This window comes from Erpetoichthys calabaricus, chromosome 12 (assembly GCF_900747795.2).
Source record: "Erpetoichthys calabaricus chromosome 12, fErpCal1.3, whole genome shotgun sequence".
NCBI classification, from domain to species: domain Eukaryota; kingdom Metazoa; phylum Chordata; class Cladistia; order Polypteriformes; family Polypteridae; genus Erpetoichthys; species Erpetoichthys calabaricus.
Genome location: NC_041405.2, coordinates 128,881,323 through 128,903,205, shown reverse-complemented (window position 1 = coordinate 128,903,205; position 21,883 = coordinate 128,881,323). Strand labels below are relative to the sequence as shown.

Here is a 21,883-nt window from a genome sequence, read left to right as displayed (position 1 = left end):
AGACAAGATTTATGACCATTTACTATCGGTATCCGTCAATAAGGGCGCGCACATAAGGGCGACCTCAATTGGGCGCGGCGAATAAAAGCGCACATAAATAAAAGCGATCTTCAAAAGGGCGACCTCAATTGAGCGCCGAATAAAGGCGCGCGCAAATAAAGGCGAGCTTCAAAAGGACGACTTCAATTGAGCGTCGAATAAATGCGCGCGCAAATAAAGGAGCGCTTCAAAAGGATGACCTCAATTGAGCGCCGAATAACTGCGTGCATAAATAAAGGAGTGCTTCAAAGGGTGACGTCAATTGGGTGCAGCGAATAAAGGCAAACGCAACAAAATTACAGAAAATTTATTAGATAAAGGCAATGATTGAACGTATAAAAAGGTGAAAGCAAGAATATTAAAACATCCAATTAATTAATGCTTGAACTTCTAACGAACTATTTCTAAAGCTCTCTATATTTCGTTGTTTTCAAAATTACAGAAAATTCGATTAAGGCAATGACTGAATGTATACAAAGGTGAAAGCAAGTTACACTTGAAGCTGTAGATTATGTGCAATGCCACGTAGATATTCGAGTTGTGGTCTATTAGCATAATCAAGGGCAATTAATTTAATTCGCTCCGAAAGTCATCCTTTTGAAGCGCTCCTTTATTTGCGCGCGCATTTATTCGGCGTTCAATTGAGGTCGCCCTTTTGAAGATCACTTTTATTTATGTGCGCTTTTATTCGCCGCGCCCAATTGAGGTCGCCCTTTTGAAGGTCGCCTTTTTGTGAGCGCCCTTATTGAATAGAACCTTTACTATCTGGTCAACCAGATGATTGAACATCTGGCTTCCTTTTCCAATTTTCTTGTAACTATTTTTGTGTAGTGAATAGCTGCAAACCAATGTTTGAAATATTTTTGTGTTTTCTTTTTATCACATTATTTATTTATTTTTTTTTTCCATTTTATTGCCTCTGTAGTATTAGTTTTATTTTATAGCAACATCTCCTTTATGACCCGAGTCATTCTATTCCTGATGATTATTTGTACTTATTTCTTTACCTTGGATTCTGTTGTTATTTTAAATATTTTGTCTTTTGTTAGAACTTTGTATAAACTTAAATGTATGTTTATTATTATGTGAATTATTTTTAAGGTACATGCTTCACTTTAATTTATAAGTTGCTTAAACTTAGGTTTCATTGTGATTTACTAATCTGTTTTGAAACTGTTAATTCAATATCTCATTTCCATTTTTTTAACAGAATGACTCCTCTTTTTGATTATACTTCTTTTGATTGTTCTTTTTTATCACATCTTCTCAACAATTTTTATATGTATTTTTTATATGTTTATTCCCAATTCCCATGACTCTTTGTGTGAGGAAGAATCCGGTGTTCTCTAGTACATGATTCACTTTGTAATTGAAAGACTTCTGCTGGAAAGCAAGTACTAGGTTTATTGAGATTCTGTGACTTTATCTGGTTTCCTCAGCAGAAAGCTAAGTACAAATATGTGACATCGTATGTTTCATATTTGAAGTATACATTTTGCACCTAGTTTTTGACTATGAGAAAGGAACTATATAAATACAATAAATCATCATCATCAGTAGCATCACTCAGAGCTCAAAGCCATTTCAGCTAGTTTGCAAGTAGGTCAGCTTATAAAATTCTGGTTGGCCATAACTGACTGGTTAGACCCTCTAGTGCTGTGACACTTACCTTGTTACTGGTCACCCTCATAATGGCCAGGCCTGGCCAAGCTCACCCTGATTTTTCGTCTCCTTGGAGTGTTGCCATATCTGATCATTGAGGATGTGGTATTCTTCTTGCAGTTTCGAGTGATGCGTTCGTTCTTTTTCTGCTGCGGTTCTTTCTTCTGCCACTGCTCCTGGAGTAGGCGGATCTTCTCAAGTTGTTCTTCAATTACCCGTTCATTCTCTTTTATTTGAGCATCTTTTTTCATGGTCAGTTCTTGCAGAAAGCTGATTTCCTGCTGTTGTATGCGTTCAGTCTCCTTGAGCTGGGTCTCTCTCCTCTGATCTTGCTCACGGAGCATGAGGATCTCCTCTTTCTGTTCCTCAATAATCCTTTCATTGTCCTCAATCCTCATGTTCTTTCTCTGTTCCATCTCATGCAGAGTATAGATCTCTTCCTGCATTTCCCCAAACAAGCGAGCATTCTCTCTGATTTGAGCATCTTTCTTCTGCCCTTGCTCTTGAAGGAAGTTAATGTCCTTCTGCAGGTCCTCAAATCTCCGCTTATTCTCTTTGCACATGGCTTCAATCCCTTCAGAGTACAGCTGGAGTATCTGATCACATGCTTTGATATCAGAGTTGCTCATTTGCCCCTGTTGCCCTATGGACCGCATCTCAGAAACACATTGTGGTATGGCGTCAGTCCGTACCTGCAAGATCAGTTCTTTCAGTGCTGCCACAGTGGCATTTTTTCCCTTTGACTGGCCCATCACATTAACATTGTTGGGCTCTGGTAAGGCTGACTGTGTCTTGTTACTGATGCTCCAAAGGCAACCTGGGGAAATGTATGTAAGGCACTGCTGCAGTTCTGTCCATGTAGGGATCCAAGTTAGGAAATCAAACAAACTGTTGCAAGGTCGAAGCATTGTGAATAGCGATGAAGCTCTTGTAGGAAATCACCCAGAAAGCACATGGAACCCCTGAGACACTGTAGCCCTTAGAAGCTCAGTTACGAGTGAAGTGGCACGATAGGCACACAACTTAAGTACTCACTCTGTTACTAGGGAGACAATTTAAAAAAAAATAGTAAAATGTTCCATTGCTGGCCCACAGGTGCCCACTGAAACACAAACCTGCTGTTTAAGTGTCCGGTGGATGGGCATTAAGAACATTTCAGAGTACACAATCACCTACTTGTTAAATTCTACACTTTCTCCAAGTGCTCTTCCATTCCTCAGTTGGTTTCTTCTTTGCACGGGTGTTACTGTGCACATGTGCACCCCTTTAAGACTGCTAGCATGGATGAGCCTGGCTGGGGACTATGATTTAACAGAACGTGCTGGCCACCTGACATTTCTTCTCTTTGCTGTCACTCCACACTTAGCAATGTCATTGGTTAGCTCGGTTGGCAGTTAGAAGTGAGTGAGTGTGTGAATGTGAGTATGTCCTGCAGTAGTACCCCAGTCAGTTTAGGGTTGGCTCCAGACTCATACCCAGTGCTCCCAGTGTAGCCAGTGGCTCCCTACAGACCTTATATGTATTTGAAGATGGATGGATGCAAAGTGCAAAATATGTGGAGTCCAAGGTGGTTGGGGTGCCCCTGAAAGCCTGGAAATAAATTTTAAAACCATATTATGGTGTTACAAATAACAGCGCTCATTACTGGGTTTGCAAGAAAGTGTTGGAGGAGTTGGGAGGGCAGCTGACTCTCATCTCTTCAGGCTAGGTGTAGCTAGATGGTGGAGTGGCAGCAAACTGGACCGGAGAAAGATGCTTAAGTGACTACAGGCTGGGCAGGGCTAAATGTCAGAGAGGTAATAGGCTAAGCATCACTAGATGTTTGAGTCACCACTGCCTTTTCAGTAAAGCATCAGAGCATAAGCCACAAGGAGCTGGAGTCTTTCAGAGAAAAACTATCAAAAGGAGCCTCACATAACCCCCTTAATGTGTGTTTTTGCCTTGGCGATGCTGAAGAATGCAATGGTGGACAGCAGAAAGGATGCTGTGACACTGACATTGTTTTATGTAGAAGTGTGAATCTAGTTGCATTTTGTTTCTGGTTCTCATTATTGTTTTGAGGCATTTCCCGTAACCCATAATGAAATGAAAGTGAATAAATGGGCATTGTTAGGCAGGACCGCCTAAAATCCTGTGCTGTTTTTTGTTATTTAGTATGTGTCTCAAACTTTTCTTTTGCTGCTGACTACAATACACTCAAATCCAAATGCAGAAAAAGGCCAACATTCTCATTTTAAAGTGTTTTTCAATGAAAACCAACTCCATCCACACATTTATTAAGTATCGCTAAGTTACTTAAATGGCCAAAAATGTATATGATGTAGCGATTTGCCTACAATAGCTGGGTGTGCAATGGCAGAAATGGGAAAAGTAAGTGCTCTCCATGCTAGACATTCAATTTCAGCTTGGGTTTTCACATAGAGAACAGCAACAATGAGTAGAAAAAATATAAATTTAGATGCATAGAGTTAAGCAACATAACAAGCACCATTGAAAGCAACTTTTCTATGTCTACTATACTGGAATATGGTTTTCTACTATGAAGGGTGACCAGTTAGGGAATGAGACATCGGAACGAGCAACATCCAATTAGAGAAGAGCCATGTAATAAGCACGAACCAATCAGAGTGTGATTAGGGTCTGCATTTTCAAAATAAACAAATAAATCTGTACAATTTTATAAAACAGATATGTAACTAAAATCTGCAGGGGGTCCAAGGCCAAAAGACTGTCCTGGCCACATGGGGGATTCTACGTAACCAAAATGTTCTCAAGTCATTCCTTTTAGTTTCCAGGCTTCCTCTCAGGGGATCTGATGCAGTGGGTTTCATGGATAGCTGGGGCACCACCTTCATTCCAGCATCACAACTGGCTGCATGATGTCTTTATCAAAAAGGCAACAGCTTGTTCAGTTTGTGTGCCATTTCTCCATTTTCCTTGTGTTTCCATGCCTCTCGCTCTTGTCCAAGATTTGCAGGTTAGATTAAATGGCAACTCAGAATTAGCTGTGTGATAAACTGGCTTCCGCTAATGGCTGGTTGTAGACTACCAGAAATGTTTATCAGTTTCTAACTGACATCCTTTCCCTGGTTGTTTCCTGTCTTGTGCCCATTGATGTTGGCTCTGACCCATTGTCAAGAAATGTGAATTCAGCAAAGCTTTGAAAACCAGTTGGATGGAAAATTGCTTATTAGGGATTTTCCACTCTGATATGTAACTCAAACAGAACACTAAACCATATATCTAGAAATAAATTGAAAAATATTTGGAAATCAGTTGGCTGATATTTTCCTTTTAATTCACAGTTTTTAGCATGGTACAACATGGTCAGATATGTGTTTGAATTGTACATATATGTATATATTTTTTCAAACATTTTTACACTACTTTGTTTATACATACAGTATTTGACGCAAAAAGCTCTTGAGGTACATATTGCATCTTCAGTTTAGTTTGAAAAGAACATACAAACACATATAAAGAATTTTTCTAACTGTTCTAAGACAAACTTAACTTTGAACTTATTTCCTGCGATGTGTTCTGCTGTGATTACTATCATTATGAGAATATTTACATGATAAAGCCATTAGGCATAGTAAAATACTAACAGACATGATGACAGCAATATGAGCAAGGAAAATAATCAAAAGCCTGGTTTGTTTTATAAATATGAAAAGTAACAAAGTGTTTATCAGCTGGCTTTGTGTTGAGCTGGGTGGAAAATGAAGATATCAAACTAGGGAATGACAGCACAGCAATGTAGGGCCCAGCAAGGCTGAGGAAAAGTGCAGGATGAGCTTTAGGAAAAGGGTAGAATGGAAGGCACTCCCAAGACATACTGGCCACTGCTCCTGGGCACTGCCTCGGCAGCCATATGTGTAAACTGATTCATTTAGTCCTTTTTTAAAATAAATGCATTTCCATTAGGATATGTCACAGCTGCAGGATATGGGTAGCTCACAACAAACATGCCATTTTTATCTTTGCTCAGCAGTTTGCTCAGAGAAATGCCCCACCTCTCAGCTACTGTCTCCCATTAGATGGCAGCAATGGCGCTTGAACTCAGGGTATCTATAATAATAAAAGGCAAAGCCCTCACTGACTGACTGACTGACTCACTGACTCACTCATCACTAATTCTCCAACTTCCCGTGTAGGTGGAAGGCTGAAATTTGGCAGGCTCATTCCTTACAGCTTACTTACAAAAGTTAGGCAGGTTTCATTTCGAAATTCAAAGCGTAATGGTCATAACTGGAACATATTTTTTGTCCATACACTGTAATGGAGGAGGCGGAGTCACGTATCGCGTCATCACGCCTCCTACGTAATCACGTGAACTAAAAACAAGGAAGAGATTTACAGCACGAGTCACACGCGGGAACGAAGGTAAATGACGTTAATTTTTGACTGTCTTTTAATACTGTGTAAGCATACATATTAACACATGTGCAATTAAACGTGTGCATTTACGGGGTGATTTCTCAGGCTTAAAAGCTCACCTTTTATCAAACGCGGGAACAAAGGTAACTGACGTTGTTCACTGTCTTTTAATACTGTGTAACCATACATATTAACACATGTCCAATTAAACGTGTGCATTTACGGGGTGATTTCTCAGGCTTAAAAGCTCGCCTTTTACTAAAAGGTAAATGCAAAACTATTTTCAATCAGTTTATTGAAATGCTCCCGTTAAGGATTGCAATAACATATTCGCGAGATAAAAGAACGAAGTAGGGGGAAATGGAGGAACAGCCGCAAACAGCGAAGAGCAAAAAATTAATTAAACAATTGAGAACGGAGTGAGTTAAGCATACAAGCATGTTCATAAGGGAAACAAAGCACGGTGTAAAACGTTAGTTTCAATTAAGTTTATAGAAATGCTCCCGCTGCGGATTGCAATAACATATTCGCGAGATAAAAGTTTAATGAGAAGACACGAGGTATAAACGAACCACACGCCGTGGCGCAACGTTAGGGGCAACAGTTTCAACCATTCTATGATCTGCTTCTCGCAACTGAAAGACGGCACATGGCGGATGTTAGCCGACTTGCTGACCGCAACGTTAGGGGCTTCAACTATGGCGCTGACGCCACATCTCAGTGCCAACACTTTGCAGACTGTACTTAAAAGACACGCCCTCCTCACTGGACAGTTAAAAACACCAATCAAACTAACGATGACATCAAGTATTACCCAATCAAAAGTAGGAAAGGAGGCATCTTCATAAAATGCGTGTGGGATGATTTGCATGAGACGCTGCTTTAAAAAAAAAATGATAAAAAAAATACGGGATAAATCCCGTCCAGTATTGATTCAAAACGGGACGCGCAATTTCATTCTCAAACGCGGCACGATTCCGTATTTTAAAGGACGGGTGGCAACCGTACAGTGCCAGGTAACCACCCATACAATCACATTGTGATTCAGACTAGGAATGCAATGAATGTAATTACCCCGATCTACATACAAGGCGAAAGTCTTGCAACATTCAAAGATGATGGTTTGGGATAAGTACACCATACAACATAAAAGAGCTTATGAAGCCTTGAACTGAAAAAAGCAAGATCTCAGAGATCGTAAAAAAAAAAATAGGAGGTAATGTCGTTTTACTCAATGTAGATTTTAGTCAAACATTACCAGTTATTCCACGAGGGAGACCAGCAGATGAACTCAACGCGTGTTTAAAATCCATGCTTCTCCCACGCTCGGTTATATGTCGCGTGTTCTCGGGTAGGTGCACCAAAAAATGTATACATTTAAGCATGTAATGGGCAAACAAAAAATGAGGTATACCCGAAGGCACTGCAGTAGTACTTCATGTAACTTTACTTCTTAAATGTTAATGTTTTACTGTTTAATAATTTATACGCTTCTTATATGTTGTTCACATTCTTTTATCAAAATACCACTGACAGCGCAATGCACGATAACATGGAGTGAATACACCATACGCATCCGCCCACGGCTGCCCTGCTGTGCGCAGATATGAGTTGATTCTACAATAAAATAAAATACAGATAAAAAGAGTAAAACAATCATCACCCATAAAGCGTGTGTGTGTGTGTATATGTGTATATATATATGTTGATATGTGGATGTGTATATGTATATATATATATATATATATATATATGTAGATATGTATATATATGTGTATATGTATATGTATATATATGTTTATATGTGTGTGTGTGTATTTTATATATATAAAACACAGCAACACTCATAACAATGACAACACAATTACATTGACAATCATGTTACGTTATTTTTAAAATGTTTCCTTTTTTTTTTCATAACCTCTTTAACACACTACTTCTCCGCTGCGAAGTGCGGGTATTTTGCTAGTTTGGGTTAGAAAACGGTACTGGAGCTAAAGGAGAAACTCTTCAGCCAATCAGGCCTCTTGCTGTGGGGCTGTTTCTTATGCTACAGCATGGCTCTCTTGTCCCCCACAGCCACGCTCTGCATGCCATTCCAATTAGATTTGCATAATAATTAACACTCATTTCTGGATACTTCCATTCCTCAATTGTGAAAGGTGCCCAGTTTTGCAAATGAGATGTTTCCAGTTTCCATTTGCTTATATAAGTAAAGCAAAGCAAAGCCTGGCAGGCCATCTTCTAAAAGTTGGACCTGAAAAAAAACACCCCCATTTACCTGTAAATTTTGACAATTGTAAGATACATTGGACCTCTCCGTGTCTTGTTTCATAGCTTCATAGACAAACTCACTAGTGTACAGATTTGTCTAGTTTTCAATAAATCTGTTTCAGGAATGTTGGATTTGCTGTGTTTTGATTTTGCTTTTCAATATTTTTGGTTGGGGCCTAATCAACAAAGGTCTGTAGTTAATAATTTCAGATTTAATTATAGGACTCTACCTAAAAGGTTCATAGAACATAAGCACACTTAGAATGCTATATTGCTTTTCTAGAAACACTAAGGTAAATTAGCCATCTTTAATATCCTAATGGACTTTGGCTCTTTACTGTGTGACTCTGAGCAAAACAATCGGAACACAATGAGATCCTGGGGAGAATTCAGGAGAAAGATGTCTGCTGAAGAACAGACACAAGGGAGAGATCCCAGACATATTTTGGCGCCCTTGACTGTGCTTCAGTCATCTGTTAACTTAATGTAAATTAGCTTGTATTGATAATTGCTTTCTGAACTCAGTGATTCTGATTTTCAGTTAATTAAACCTTGTTTTCCCTGTTGTTTTGTCCTTGAAATCACTTTGTTGTTCTTTACAGGTGTTACCAAGCTAAAGATTGACCATGGTCACCTCCTTTTCCACTTGTTGTTGTGGTACTTGTAAATTCCTTGCTATTTTCTTTCTTCTTCTTTTGGCTCCATGGCAGGAATTCTTGCGGAATCTGTTAAGGACAGACAAGTCTGTTTCTGCTAAATCAGATTCTTGACAAAACGAAGCTGAGGCCATTTCTTGTATGACAGACAGGACTTAGCCTTATGGCTACTTTCTCCCCACTCCGATTTATTGCACATACCAGAAAGATAACCAGTATGCATATATACAATATGGTATCAAATGCTGTATGTAATAGAGAATAAGATCTAGCATATAGCTTAATAAAGTTTTATTTATTAATGCCTAACAATGCCTAATTTTAAAATGAAAGGACGCTGGATAAATCAGTTGTTGCTCAGGGACTTTTATGACTTACCAGATAAGGCCTTTGAGACAGGCCAACTAGCCTGGGGGAATACAGGTGGGTGGAGATGAAAAGGCCATAAATAGGCCAGCAACTGAATTGGAAAGGGCCAGTTTACGACCTGTATATACTTTTTCATATTTGTTTGAAATTGGAGAAAAAGCTGACAAAGCAATACCGGGGGTGTTGTGCCTGAAACATTTCACTGGTGATTCAGGGTATCAATGCAAAATAAGAAGAGGGTTGCAAAGGCATACTCTTTGTCATTTATCCATCCATGGAGAAGATTAAGTCTCTCTCGATGGTCATATGCTGCTTGGCCCTATGCAGATGATGAGCTAGCTAAGAAGAAACTTGAGTGTAACTGTTTATGTATAGGTTGAAACTACACATCTAGCACTATCAGGATGAATGGTTTGCAAAACCACATTGTATTTGCTTAATATTTTTGATACTAGCTACCATATCAGATATAAAATAAAGTGGGAAGTGTTAAACTACAGCAACAGTTAATCCTGACAGTGTGGAAAGAGTATGGGATTTGGAGTATTTTCTTATGGGTTACACAATAGAGCATATAAGGGAAATAGGGTTATCCAAGGACCCTACCACAGCAAAACACTTTCTCAAAATTCCAGGGTTGATTCCTGCCTTGCGCCCTGTGCTGGCTGGGATTGGCTCCAGCAGGCCCCCATGACCCTGTGTTAGGATATAGCGGGTTGGAAAATGACTGACTGATTCCTGTCTGCCAGTCTGTTTTGTCATGTTACGTTGTTGTATTTATTGACAAACTAACTTTTAAGTGGTCACATATCCTTTGTGGTCTGTTTGATTTTCTTTTAATATGGAAAGCTGTTGCTTCAAATCATTGTTTCACCAAAAGTCTGAGAACCATTCAGCCTGGCACCTTGGCTTGTGGGGTGCTTAGAAAGCAATTAACCAAATTAATGGAGACATGACCAGGGTATGCAATGATACTTTAAATAATGCAGTATATGTAACAAAGAGATGAAGGAAAAGATTTTCTTACTTTGTACATTAAATATCATTTGATTCAATCTGGTATCCAGGGCATACAAAATAAAAAGTATGTATAGAGTCTATTGCAAATGTAACAAGAATTAATAATTGTAACTTTCACTTAATAATGAGATTGGCATTTACTGTAAAAGAATGAAGCAGCTTTCTGGCAAGCAAGCATATGAGTGAAAACTGTAAAAATGTATAAAAAGAGGCATGTTTTACTGATAGAACAGCTATACTTTGTGATGTTCAGGAAATTCTCCTAAATGCTAATTCAGGTTGTACAATGTAACCAATTCCTTAAGAATACTTTATTTTAACACAAACCACACCGTTTCTGACTTAGTTCTGACCTGGACTGGAAATCTGGATTGAGAAGGCAACTTTAAGACTTAATTACTTGAACATTTTTGTTCAAAACTACATTTATGCATCCTTTGAAACTGCAGAAAATTCTTACATGCGGAAACAGAGCATTGTCTGGACTGGAGGACTGAGTTATAGCTAAATGAGATATGTCACCCTGAATTGAGCCACTCCATTAATCTAAGAGGTGAGACAGGAAACCAAAGGAAAGGTACACGTTAGTTCTTAATCTGTTTCTTAGGAAAGGTACATGTTAGGTCTTAATCTGTTTCTTTCTCTCTGCCATTTTCCATCCTGAGGAGAAATTTGTTTATTGCAAATATAAAGGGGAATAGAGTCACCCAAGGATCCTGCCTTGACAAAAGACACAATTAAAACACTGCATTCAAGAAACAATTGCATTGTAGAAATTAATGGGAGAAGAAATACATTGTCTTCATTTTCTTCAACTTGGCCACAATCCTGTTCCATATCTACAGTATATTTGTGTAAAATGGCAGTGCAGACAACTCTACAACTCCACATGACAGGGCTTGAATTCTGTTTTGGTCACTTGTTGTGTGGACTTCTCATTTTCTCCCCTTGTGTATGTGAGCTTTCAAACCAAATTCCAAATACGTGCAGGTAAGTTAACAGATGACATGAAAACCCCAATGTATGTTTTGACAGAAACAGGTCTTTTACTCAAAGCTTTCTTGGCAATCTCTCCACCTCACTTATTAAGAACAAAAATGCCAAATGAGGAATTGAAGGCTCCCAAAATTCCAAAGCCTTAGTTTATTACTCGGCATTATAACTTATTCCATGTATTAAGCATTGTGACAGACTTACCAGCATCCCAGCCATTATGGACACTGCTCCCCTTACCTGGGCAGGAGACCTTGATAACGAAAGGCCAGGGAGGGAATAATATCTCAATTTCAGACAAAGACATGGAGGTGGAAGGATGTTATGGTGGCTGAATCGAGAATGGTGTACTTTCAACCACTGAACAGTATCCGGGATGGACTCAGGAACCTGGAAGGTCTACATGGTGGTCGACTGTCTACTAGGGGCAGTGTGTCCCCCCCATACACTGGATGACAGCATCCTGTCTGGCAAGCCAAAGTATAGATGCTTGCAGTGCAGCATGGGAGTTGTAGTTCAATGGATCAGCTCTGTCATGTTTTGCGGGAACTGCCAGGGGAAGCTCTTAGATCCTGATGTTACAAGGACAGTGGTGGTCCTGCCTGACCCAGAAGTGATTCCCGAGAGCAACAGATTAAGCACCAGAAGTATTCCCAGATCCAGAGTTAAAGGAAAGCCCTCGATTCAACCCAGAAAGAGTTGGTGTGGAGAAGAGAGTGAAGGTGAAAAAAAGAAAAGAAAAAAGAGAAAAATTTGTACTGTACTGTGAACAAAAGAAGCCTGTATGAATGTATTGTTTATATTAAAAGCACTTTAGTTCAACTAGGACTGTTGTGTCTTTTGACGCCACACACAGGTCACAGCTATTCCATCTTCCATTTTTCCCCCGTGTTCTTGCTGGAGCATTTGTAATGATTATTGTACATTACTGCCTGATTGCCTGCGAGAAGGTATTTTTCTTAAATACAAAATAGCATATTTGAACCCGGGATTTGCATCTGTGTAGTAATGGTCAGGAGTTAGGGCCTGTGACACCCCGTTATCTCTGAACAAAATCCATACCTGCAGTTTTAAAAGAAGGGATCTTCTGCATTCGTTCAGGTTGAATTTACAAAATGGTGTATACATTTGAACCAAGTTTATTATTCTTCTTTAGTGGAAAGATACCTTTAAAAGCCAATGTGATATGTCACGGACATATGCACATGCAGTGTTCATTATTGGAGCTGTAAATTCCACTAAGCACACACACACAGAGACACACACACACCACTCTCACACCCATTTAATCAATTTCAGGAACACAGAGGGCCTGAGCCTATCCTGACAGAATCAGGTTTAAGGCAAGAAAAAGCTGTAGAATGGCTGCCCGTCCATTGCAAGGCCCTCTTTGGCCCATGCTCATACTCACTCCTGTAGGGACAGTTTTCAGAGAAGCTAAAATGCACACGTTTGGGATGAAACCAGAAAGAAACTAACTAGAACACAAATAGACCTGGGGAGAACATGACAAATTCTCACAGGCGGTGACCAGGCACAGCATTCACAACCAGACAGCTGGATCCATTGAGATAGCAGTTCATATGTGTGAACCTGCCCTGACGAATACTAAAGAAAACTCAATCTTTTTAGCTTGAAAATGGACAGGAGAGAAAAACTTTTTAGTTCATACCTTAATAAGTTATCATGCGTACACCATTTATACGCCAGTGGACATAAGTGTGCTGGTCAGCTTCTCCCTGTCTCCTGTCAGTCACACCTGACATCATAATTGTTCATCCTTGACAGTTCGCTTGGAGCATTTCTGTTCATATCACATGTACTCGGTACCTCCAGAACAAAGAAGTGTTATATTTGGTGTCCTGGTCAATAACCAGCTGTCAGTAGTAGGCACTATACAAAAGACTACAAAACACTACAACTGCTCCTCTGCACGTCTATGTATAATATTTTTGGTACTTTTTCATTCTCATTTGGTTCTCTTCTTTTAAGGACACACCGTAGACACATAGTTTACCAGAAAGGGTATTCTATGGCAGCCAAACATTAATCCCCCTTTACTTATATATGTAAATGACAAGGTTCTAATATTTGTGCACGGTGAAAACCAAATATAAAATATTGTGCAATGCATGCTCCCAACCAATTGGATTTTTAAAACTATGCCTTTAGAGCACAGGTGTCAAACTCCAGGCCTGGAGGGCTGCAATGGCTGCAGGTTTTCATTCTAACCTTTTTCATAACAAGTGACCAGTTTTCACTGCTAATTAACTTCTTTTCTTTAGCCCTGTTTTAAGGATGCAGACCCCCGTGACCCTGTGTTCGGATTCAGCGGGTTGGAAAATGGATGGATGGATGGCTGGATGTTTTAAGGATTCAGTCCCCTGAATTGACTCTTTTCTTCATTAAATGACAGCCAAACAGAAATTAGATGTGAAATGAGCCAACAGATTATCAATTAAACTGGGGATTCAAACTCCAACCAGTTTCTTAATGAAATGCTGATTCTTGTTGTTAATTGAACCCGTCATTTAATTCTATGGCTTGTTGCTGCTCTCGTTCTGTCACAGCAGACATTTCCAAAACTGTTGATTGTCTGTTTTATTGAGACCTTCACCCTTCTTTATTTTCAGCTATTGTGTGATGGGCACAGGGGAGCTGGTCATGTGGCTGCTTGTTTTGTGTCTCATTATTGTTTGGCTGCTAATTAAGGACAAAGAAACAACTAAGGGGTCTGAGTCACGTCAATTAAAACAAAGACATAAGAAGTTAATTAGCAGCAAAAATTGATCACTAATTAAGGAGATGGTTAGAATGAAAACCTGCACTCACTGCGGCCCCCCAGGACTGGAGTTTGACACCCCTGCTTTACAGATTCATCTATGCCTAGTCAGAATGCACCAGGACCAATTCTCTTCATACTGTATGTCACAGTTAACAGATAAACTGCAGAATTTTAACAGGATGTTGCTCAAAGACGACCCAAGGTCTGACTGGACTTCAGTAGAAGAAGAAAATGTTACCACTGTGGAGCAAATTGTAATGGAGGAATTGATAGTGCATAAGATAAGAATCACTAAAGTGATTAGATATGGGCCAGTTGAACTCATTCTTCATGAATAACTAAACAAGAGCAATGTCAGTGTTCCAGAGAGAATCTTAATTAATGAATTCGGACTGGGAAAAATTCAAGAAGCATTTTATAACTGGGCATATATCACTGTGACCAATGGTGTAAGTGTCACTGAAAACACAGGAAGCATGGTGATTCTCTAGCACCAAGAAACTCATGGTACAAGACAATGTGCACATTTTTTATTCTGTTGAGTGAGTACTGTAGTTTCTTTTCAATACACAACCCAAAAAGGTGAGTCAATATTAGGCAGACTTTTTTTACATTTTGAGGTAATAAGTCAGCAAACAGCGGCAACACCACCCATCACCTTCCTACCTCAACACAAAGTCCCAGCTCCCACTGGCTGGGCTGGACAGGAAGCTGTACTAAGCTCTGGATTTGTAGACATGCTATACCCATTCTAGTTTCTAAATAAAGTATTAGGAGGTTCAAATTTATGCAAATAAATATAACTGACCATTAGATTGGTGTTAGAATCAAAACCCTCTAACCTTTATATTCTCCATAATATAATGTTGTGATTGTAGTTTAGATAAGATCTATTTGTGCTGTAAAAATGTTTGTATGTTTTAAGGTCAGGATATTTTGTCTGTGTTTAAAACATTGGCTCTATGTTATGTTGTATAGTTTTACTTTTTAAACAATATTTGACACATATCAATCCATACTGGAGTCTAGTCCTTTTTTTTTCATTGTGCTTTTCTTTGTCCCAACAGAAGAGTAAACTGCAGCCTGTAAGGCAGGTTTTACTACTGTAGCTACCCTTATAACTTCCATTCATTTTATGAATCCTCTTTATAAGGCAGGAATAAACTCTGATTGGGTTAGAGTTAGGGTTAGTCTTAGGGTTACATCAGGTCCATCACATGACACTCTCGCAAAGACACATTTGGGGTCAATAAATTACTTTGTCTTTGGAATAATAAGAGGATTCTACAGTACATGTGAGCATCTCAGCTTAACCAAATCTTCCCTGTTTGAGGTAAGTGACTCAAAAATGTCATTTTACAGTTTTTGAAGGAATTTTCAATTCATTCCAGATCTGGTACATATAACATGGGAGAATCTTTAAAGCTCTCTACTTTATCAGAAGGTTAAATGAGAAATAAAATATTTTAGTGAACTGTGAGCCATGGCCAGAGAAATACCACCTATGAGATATGCATCAATTATCAATCCTGCTGAATTCAAGTTCAGGGATGTGGGAGCTGGAGTGCAACCCTGCAACACCAGGCACAAGGAATGAATCAACTGTGGCCCAAGTGCTTAATTCATCTCAGTGCATGTTCACTTGTAGAACCACAAGGTTCTTCCATCCATTCAGTTTCTATTTTGCTTAATCCAGTTGAGGATCAAGTGGTGAAGGTTGTGGGTGAAGCCTGTTGACAAAAGCATCATGACCAATGTGGTAATCAATCCTGATTGGGATGCCAGTCCATCGCAAGGGACAGACAAACATGGAAACACTTACGCAAGCCAATGTATGATTCCTAATATTTGTAACACATTTGTTTATGATGTGGGAAGAAACCTGGAGGTAAAAATAGACAGTCAAATGAAGAACATGCAAACCCCATATATACAGAGAACAGGTGAAGGGTTTAAATCCAGCATGGTGAGCCACCAATGCTAAACAATGAGTCATCATCCCAAACCCCACAGGAGATGAAGCTAAACTTTAGGACTGCTATATGTAAATGTTCAAATGTTTTCTAATATTCCCATTACATACCTTTCATTTAGTGCATTGCTTGTCTGCGGCTCCATGACAGAATATCATACTTGCGTGATTCTAGGAGTTAAACCACTTTGACATTTTTCTAGCACCATTTCTGTCTCTTCCTGGTATGTTGAACTATTAATAGGCTCAGCCTTTAAGGTTCAAAGCTGCAATTAAACTTCTTGGGAAGCTTTCAAGTTTTTTCATGTAAAGGTAAATCACATAAAGCTTTAAAATGTCTACATGCATACAAGTGTATGGGCAGGTCCTCCTGTGCTCAGTGAGTCTGGAGTCTTTGCGATACTGCTAATCAAGATGGTCTCTTGAATGACAATCTCTTTAAATCTTGATTCTCACATGACGTCCAGGTTTCTTCATCTCGTCCCTTGGTGATTTCACCTTTAGTGATTTGACTAGCACCGACTACGAAAGAGACATAATGTATTAAAGCATTAAAAAAATGTGATGAAAACAGGCCAATCAAACAAATCCATCTATCCTATTCAGCTAGATTGCCCAAAATAACATCAAGTCAAGATATGAAGGTCCCTAAAGTCCTGCTCTCCACCACACTACTTGGCACTTTGTTCCATGTGTTTATGGTTCTTTGCATGCAGAAAAACTTTCTAGCATTTGTGCAAAATTTGCCCTTAAGAAGTGCCTAAGTGCGTCCTCATGTTCTTGCTGTAGAGTTTATTTTAAAATAACCACTGGGCGCCATTGCACTATTTCCTTTCAAAATTCTAAGTGCTTCGGTCATGCCCCCTTTAAATCTCCGTTTGCTTAAACTGAAAAGGTTCAACTCTTTTAGTCTTTCCCCTTTGCTCATACCTCTCAGTCCTAATCAGCCTAGCCTAAACTTTCTCTAGCACTGCTATATTTTCTTTTTTGTAATATGGAGGCCAAAACTACACACAGTACTCCAGGTGAGGCCTTAATAGTGTGTTACATAATTTAAGCATAAATTCCATTGACTTACACTCCACACCTCATGGTATTGAATCTAACTTCCTATTAGCCATTTTGATTGCTTCTGTTCACTGTCTTGATATTGATAATGAGGAGTCCACTTTCACTCTCAGGCCCTTTTCATAAGATGCACTCTCACATTTCAAACCTCCCGTTGTTTATTCAAATGTAACATTTTTACTTCATACATGTAATAATTTACATTCATGTACATTAAATTTCAATTGTTATAAATCTGCCCAAGCCTGCATGTGGTCCAAATCCCTCTGTAACAATTTAGCTGTTTCTACATTAAAAAGCCAGAAGTAACTCTACTCCGTTGGGCCCCTGAACAAGACCCTTAACCTGCAACTGCTTCATCCTGGGTATGACATTAATCTGTATCCAGCCCTGCATGTAGGCCCTCCAACCTGCAAGGAAAAACCTGGGGGTTGGTGGCAGAGTTGGCACTCCAGCCACCATAAAAAAAACTCACACTGCTCCATTCCACTGGAACTAGTGTGGTGCTGAGGTATCACCCGTTGCATGGTTGCACTCCTGTCTTAATCTGGGATCCTGAGTTGATTTGTCATGTGGTGGGTGTGGCAATGTGCTGTATCAGGGCATGCTCCTAACCTCTCTCTCTCGCTTCATTATCTGCCCTTCCATCTAGCCTCTGGTGTCATCTGTAAACTTAACTGGCTTATTGACTCTATTCTTGTCCAGATCATTTATTAAAAAGAGCAGCGACCCCAGCACTAACACCTGAGGGACACCAGTTTTAACATCATCTGATTTGGAAAAGTTCCCCTCACCACAAAACTTTGCTTTCTGTGCTTGAGACAATTTTGAACTCCCCTAAAAACAGTGCCCTGAATTTCCACTTCACTAACCTTTCAGGCTGGGCTGGCACCACAATTAAGGGAAATAAGGCATTTGCCTAGGGTGCAGATCATAAGGAATGGGGTTCGGGGGACATGTTAGCTCCCAAACAGTCAGTTGGTCAACTAATAAGCTTGGCCTATAGTGCACAAAATAACCTAGCACTGGCACTGTTTTCATGTGGAACCTTATCAAAAGACTTCTGAAAATCAAGATAAGTAATACTATATACACATCTCTGGCTTCATGCTTTTGTTGCTTCCCCAAAAAATACCAGCATATTAATGAAACGTGCTTCCTCGTCTTAACCCATGTTAGCAGTATGTTAGCAGTCAAAATGCCGCTGAGCAGTCCTTTAAGTTGGCCAGTGAGGCCACCACTTAGTTTTTTCAAATAGCCTTAAACGTCACTAATATTTCCAGTTCTGTTAATTTATTTGCATGTGAAAGAGGACACATAATGCTGGAATTGCCAGACCCTGATGTAAACGCGTTTTCAAATCTATTTCATTTGTTATTTTTTTTTTTTTTTTCAAACTCTGGTGCGATTTCCCTGAAAATCCGAATTCGGGAGATGTCAACATGCCAATCGCACTAGGGTGCGTGCCAAAAAAACAGACCAAGACCCTTTGGAAAGGGTGGTCTCGTTGAAGTACGAAATTAATTGATAGACAATGCAGTTTATATTTGATTCTCAAATATTTCTTAATGAGGTGGTTTACAAAAATCTTGAAGTAAACGAAAATTACGGATTATGGATTGTCTTTATAGTGAATAAAATAATCAGAACCGTATCACGCTATTTTAAAAAGTTATAACAATAAAAAGTCCGATCGAATTGTCGATCAGCTACCGGGGAATGGGACGGAGTAGGAGGTGGTGAAACCTTTACGGGGTAAATTACATAATACTACAAAAAATACAAAGAGCCCCGTTTGCACTTCAGTGTAAATACAGTAAATGTAAATTATGACGTAATAAAAGCCTATTTGTCTTGTTAAATATTGTAATCAAATAGCACATTAATTACTTAAGAACTATTTGTGAGACGGATTCGCTGTGAAGCTAACAGTACGGAGGTGATAACATCAAAATCACGTTAATTAAAACAGTCGAGGTGATAAGTATTTTATCGATCGAAGTGGCTACAGATACAAAGGACAATAAATTGTGGGAAATCGAGGTGCAAAGCCCCGTTCATTAACCTTCGCTATTTGCAAGTTGACAACTTGAAAAATGAAAATGCAAAGTGAAAAGTGAAAGTTCAATGAGCAGTAGGTGGCGCCGGTATTTATTTGCGTTTTACTTTTTATTCTTGACAGTTTACTTCTCTTTAGGATAAAGATGAAATTGCAAATGCTGTTATTCCATTTTATTTTTTGCAGTATTCTTGCGCATAGACTTTGAACATGTAATTGAAATTGCATTTTCATTTTATAATTTTAATTTTCATTTAATTTTATACAGTAAATACCTCTAATATAGGACACCGGCCCCTTGGGCGCGCGATCATGCAGCAGTTGAAGAAGAAGAAATGTGAAAATTCACTTCTGTTAGGGTCGATCAAAACACATACAGAAGTGGCGAGAAACGAACAGCAGTACCCTGTAATTAACCCTTCTAATCTTACACCACGAAAGTTATGCCCGCTGGTGGGGCGTCCACTCAAAGCAATCCCTTTTCGGACGCGATGCTAATACACTAACTACACTAACTTTGACGGCGTGTCTTCCTTTCCCCATTCGAAACGCGTCTTTTTCATGCCATGCACGCATACCTTTCAAGTATTTTTCCAGTTACTGGACAAGAGGCGTTTTGCTCATAGAGCTGTGTCTGGTAAATAAACCAAATAATTATGAAAAAAACGGCGACGGACAAACAAAACTGTTGTCGTTCCTCAATGATATTTTCCTGTGAAAAAAATTGTTTCAACCCAATGAAATAAGTCCACGGCACGACGTTGGGATGTTAATCGATATGTTTAGTTTGCTTGAAAATTTGCAGTACGAAACACAACCAAACTAAGTGGAAATTGAAACAAAGTAACGCATCGTTCTTTGCTTCATAATAAAGCAAACGAATTAGGAGTTGTGGAAAGCCCATTGCATGCTGGTTCTGGGATTTACCTGTTTCTGCTTGCCGTTCTCAAAGACTGGACCGCTCAAGACGAACTTCTGCTTCTTCTTCTTTCCATGGCCACCGCTTGTGCTCACGGAGAATGTCGCCTTTCTCTTGCCATCTCCGATTTTCATTCCGCTTTCCCTGATCTGGAATTGCTTCCTTTGCTCGTGCTTTCGGTTGAAGCATATTTTCACTTGCATTTCCCGTTTTGGGCTTTCGTGCGAGTTCGCCTGCATATCACTGTCTTCTTGCTCCCGTTCTTCATGGCTCCGTTTGCTCTTGGTCTTCTTGAGTGCCGGCACCAGTTCTCGGGATGCCGACCTCGTCACATAAACCCTTTTCTCTGCGCCACTGTCCTGCCCTCGAACCAATTCCCTTGAACTGCTCTCTTCGACGTCTTTCATCCTTACCTGACGCGTCGTGCCCCGCGTCTTACCAGAGGAAGTGGAGGCGCGGGCGGTGATTTCTCTTCCTTTCCGCTTCATGCCACCCTTGTGATCTGACAGGAGGTCTAAAAACAGCGAATATTCAGACTGCGACTGACCGGAGCCTTCGGGGGAAGAAGCAAACGAAGTCAGAAACCTCAGGGCACTGCGGCAAAAGCCAAGCATCTCGCGACTGGCGCTGCGGGGACCTGTAGGGCACACCGAGAAAGACACGAAACCCCAATACGGTTGAGAAACTCTGCCACTAGTCAAGAGCGGCATTTCTTTTACAACTTATATACGGCATTAGGGATTGTTGCTAGGAAACCATTAAAGACACGCGACAGGTGCTGCTGAAATAGAGACACACTCTTGTCATTAAATTGCCGCTGATTTTATGAGCTAAAACAAACCGCAGCGCTCTCGATTATCTACCAGGGTTGGATTAACCATTAAGCAAAATAAGCACGTGTTTAGGGCATCGAGAGAAGGGGGCACTATAGAAATTTTCGATTGCCGGATTTACCATTGACCACGGCGCAAAACTGCAAATAGATAGATAGATAGATAGATAGATAGATAGATAGATAGATAGATAGATAGATAGATAGATACTTTATTAATCCCAAGGGGAAATTCACATACTCCAGCAGCAGCATACTGATACAAAAAAAAAAATTAAATTAAAGAGTAATACAAATGTAGGTAAAAACAGACAATAACTTTGAATAATGTTAACGTTTACCCCCATCTCTGGTGGAATTGAATAGTCGCATAGTTTGGGGTTTACCATTGACCACAGCGTAAAACTGTAAATAGATAGATAGATAGATAGATAGATAGATAGATAGATAGATAGATAGATAGATAGATAGATACTTTATTAATCCCAAGGGGAAATTCACATACTCCAGCAGCAGCATACTGATACAAAAAAAAAAATATTAAATTAAAGAGTAATAAAAATGTAGTTTGGGGGAGGAACAATCTCCTCAGTCTGTCAGTGGAGCAGGACAGTGACAGCAGTCTATCGCTGAAGCTGCTCCTCTGTCGGGAGATGATCCTGTTTAATGAATGCAGTGGATTCTCCATAATTGATAGGAGCCTGTTGAGTGCCCATCGCTCTGCCACGGATGTCAAATTGTCCAGTTCCATGCCTACAATAGAGCCTGCCTTCCTCACCAGTTTGTCCAGGCGTGAGGTGTCCTTCTTCTTTATGCTGCCTCCCCAGCACACCACTGCATAGAAGAGGGCACTCG

At 39.7% G+C, this 21,883-nt stretch overlaps 1 protein-coding gene across 2 annotated transcripts in view; it reads right to left on the bottom strand.

The window, feature by feature from the left end:
• LOC114661546 (uncharacterized) overlaps positions 1-21,077 on the bottom strand; it is a 245,107-nt gene extending 224,030 nt beyond the window's left edge. Inside the window, exons 1-2 of one of the 2 annotated variants that reach the window (XR_007936491.1) lie at positions 20,205-21,077; positions 15,382-16,672 (exon numbers count right to left, since the gene is read on the bottom strand). Coding sequence is in view for 1 of the 2 variants with exons in the window: in XM_028814682.2 (XP_028670515.2) it covers positions 16,589-16,672; positions 20,205-20,906 (786 nt within the window). In the remaining variant the exon portion in view is untranslated. Of the gene's footprint in view, positions 1-14,539; positions 16,673-20,204 lie in introns of those variants that run through there. The other variant, XM_028814682.2, reaches the window with a different exon arrangement.
• Positions 21,078-21,883: the final 806 nt, after the last annotated feature.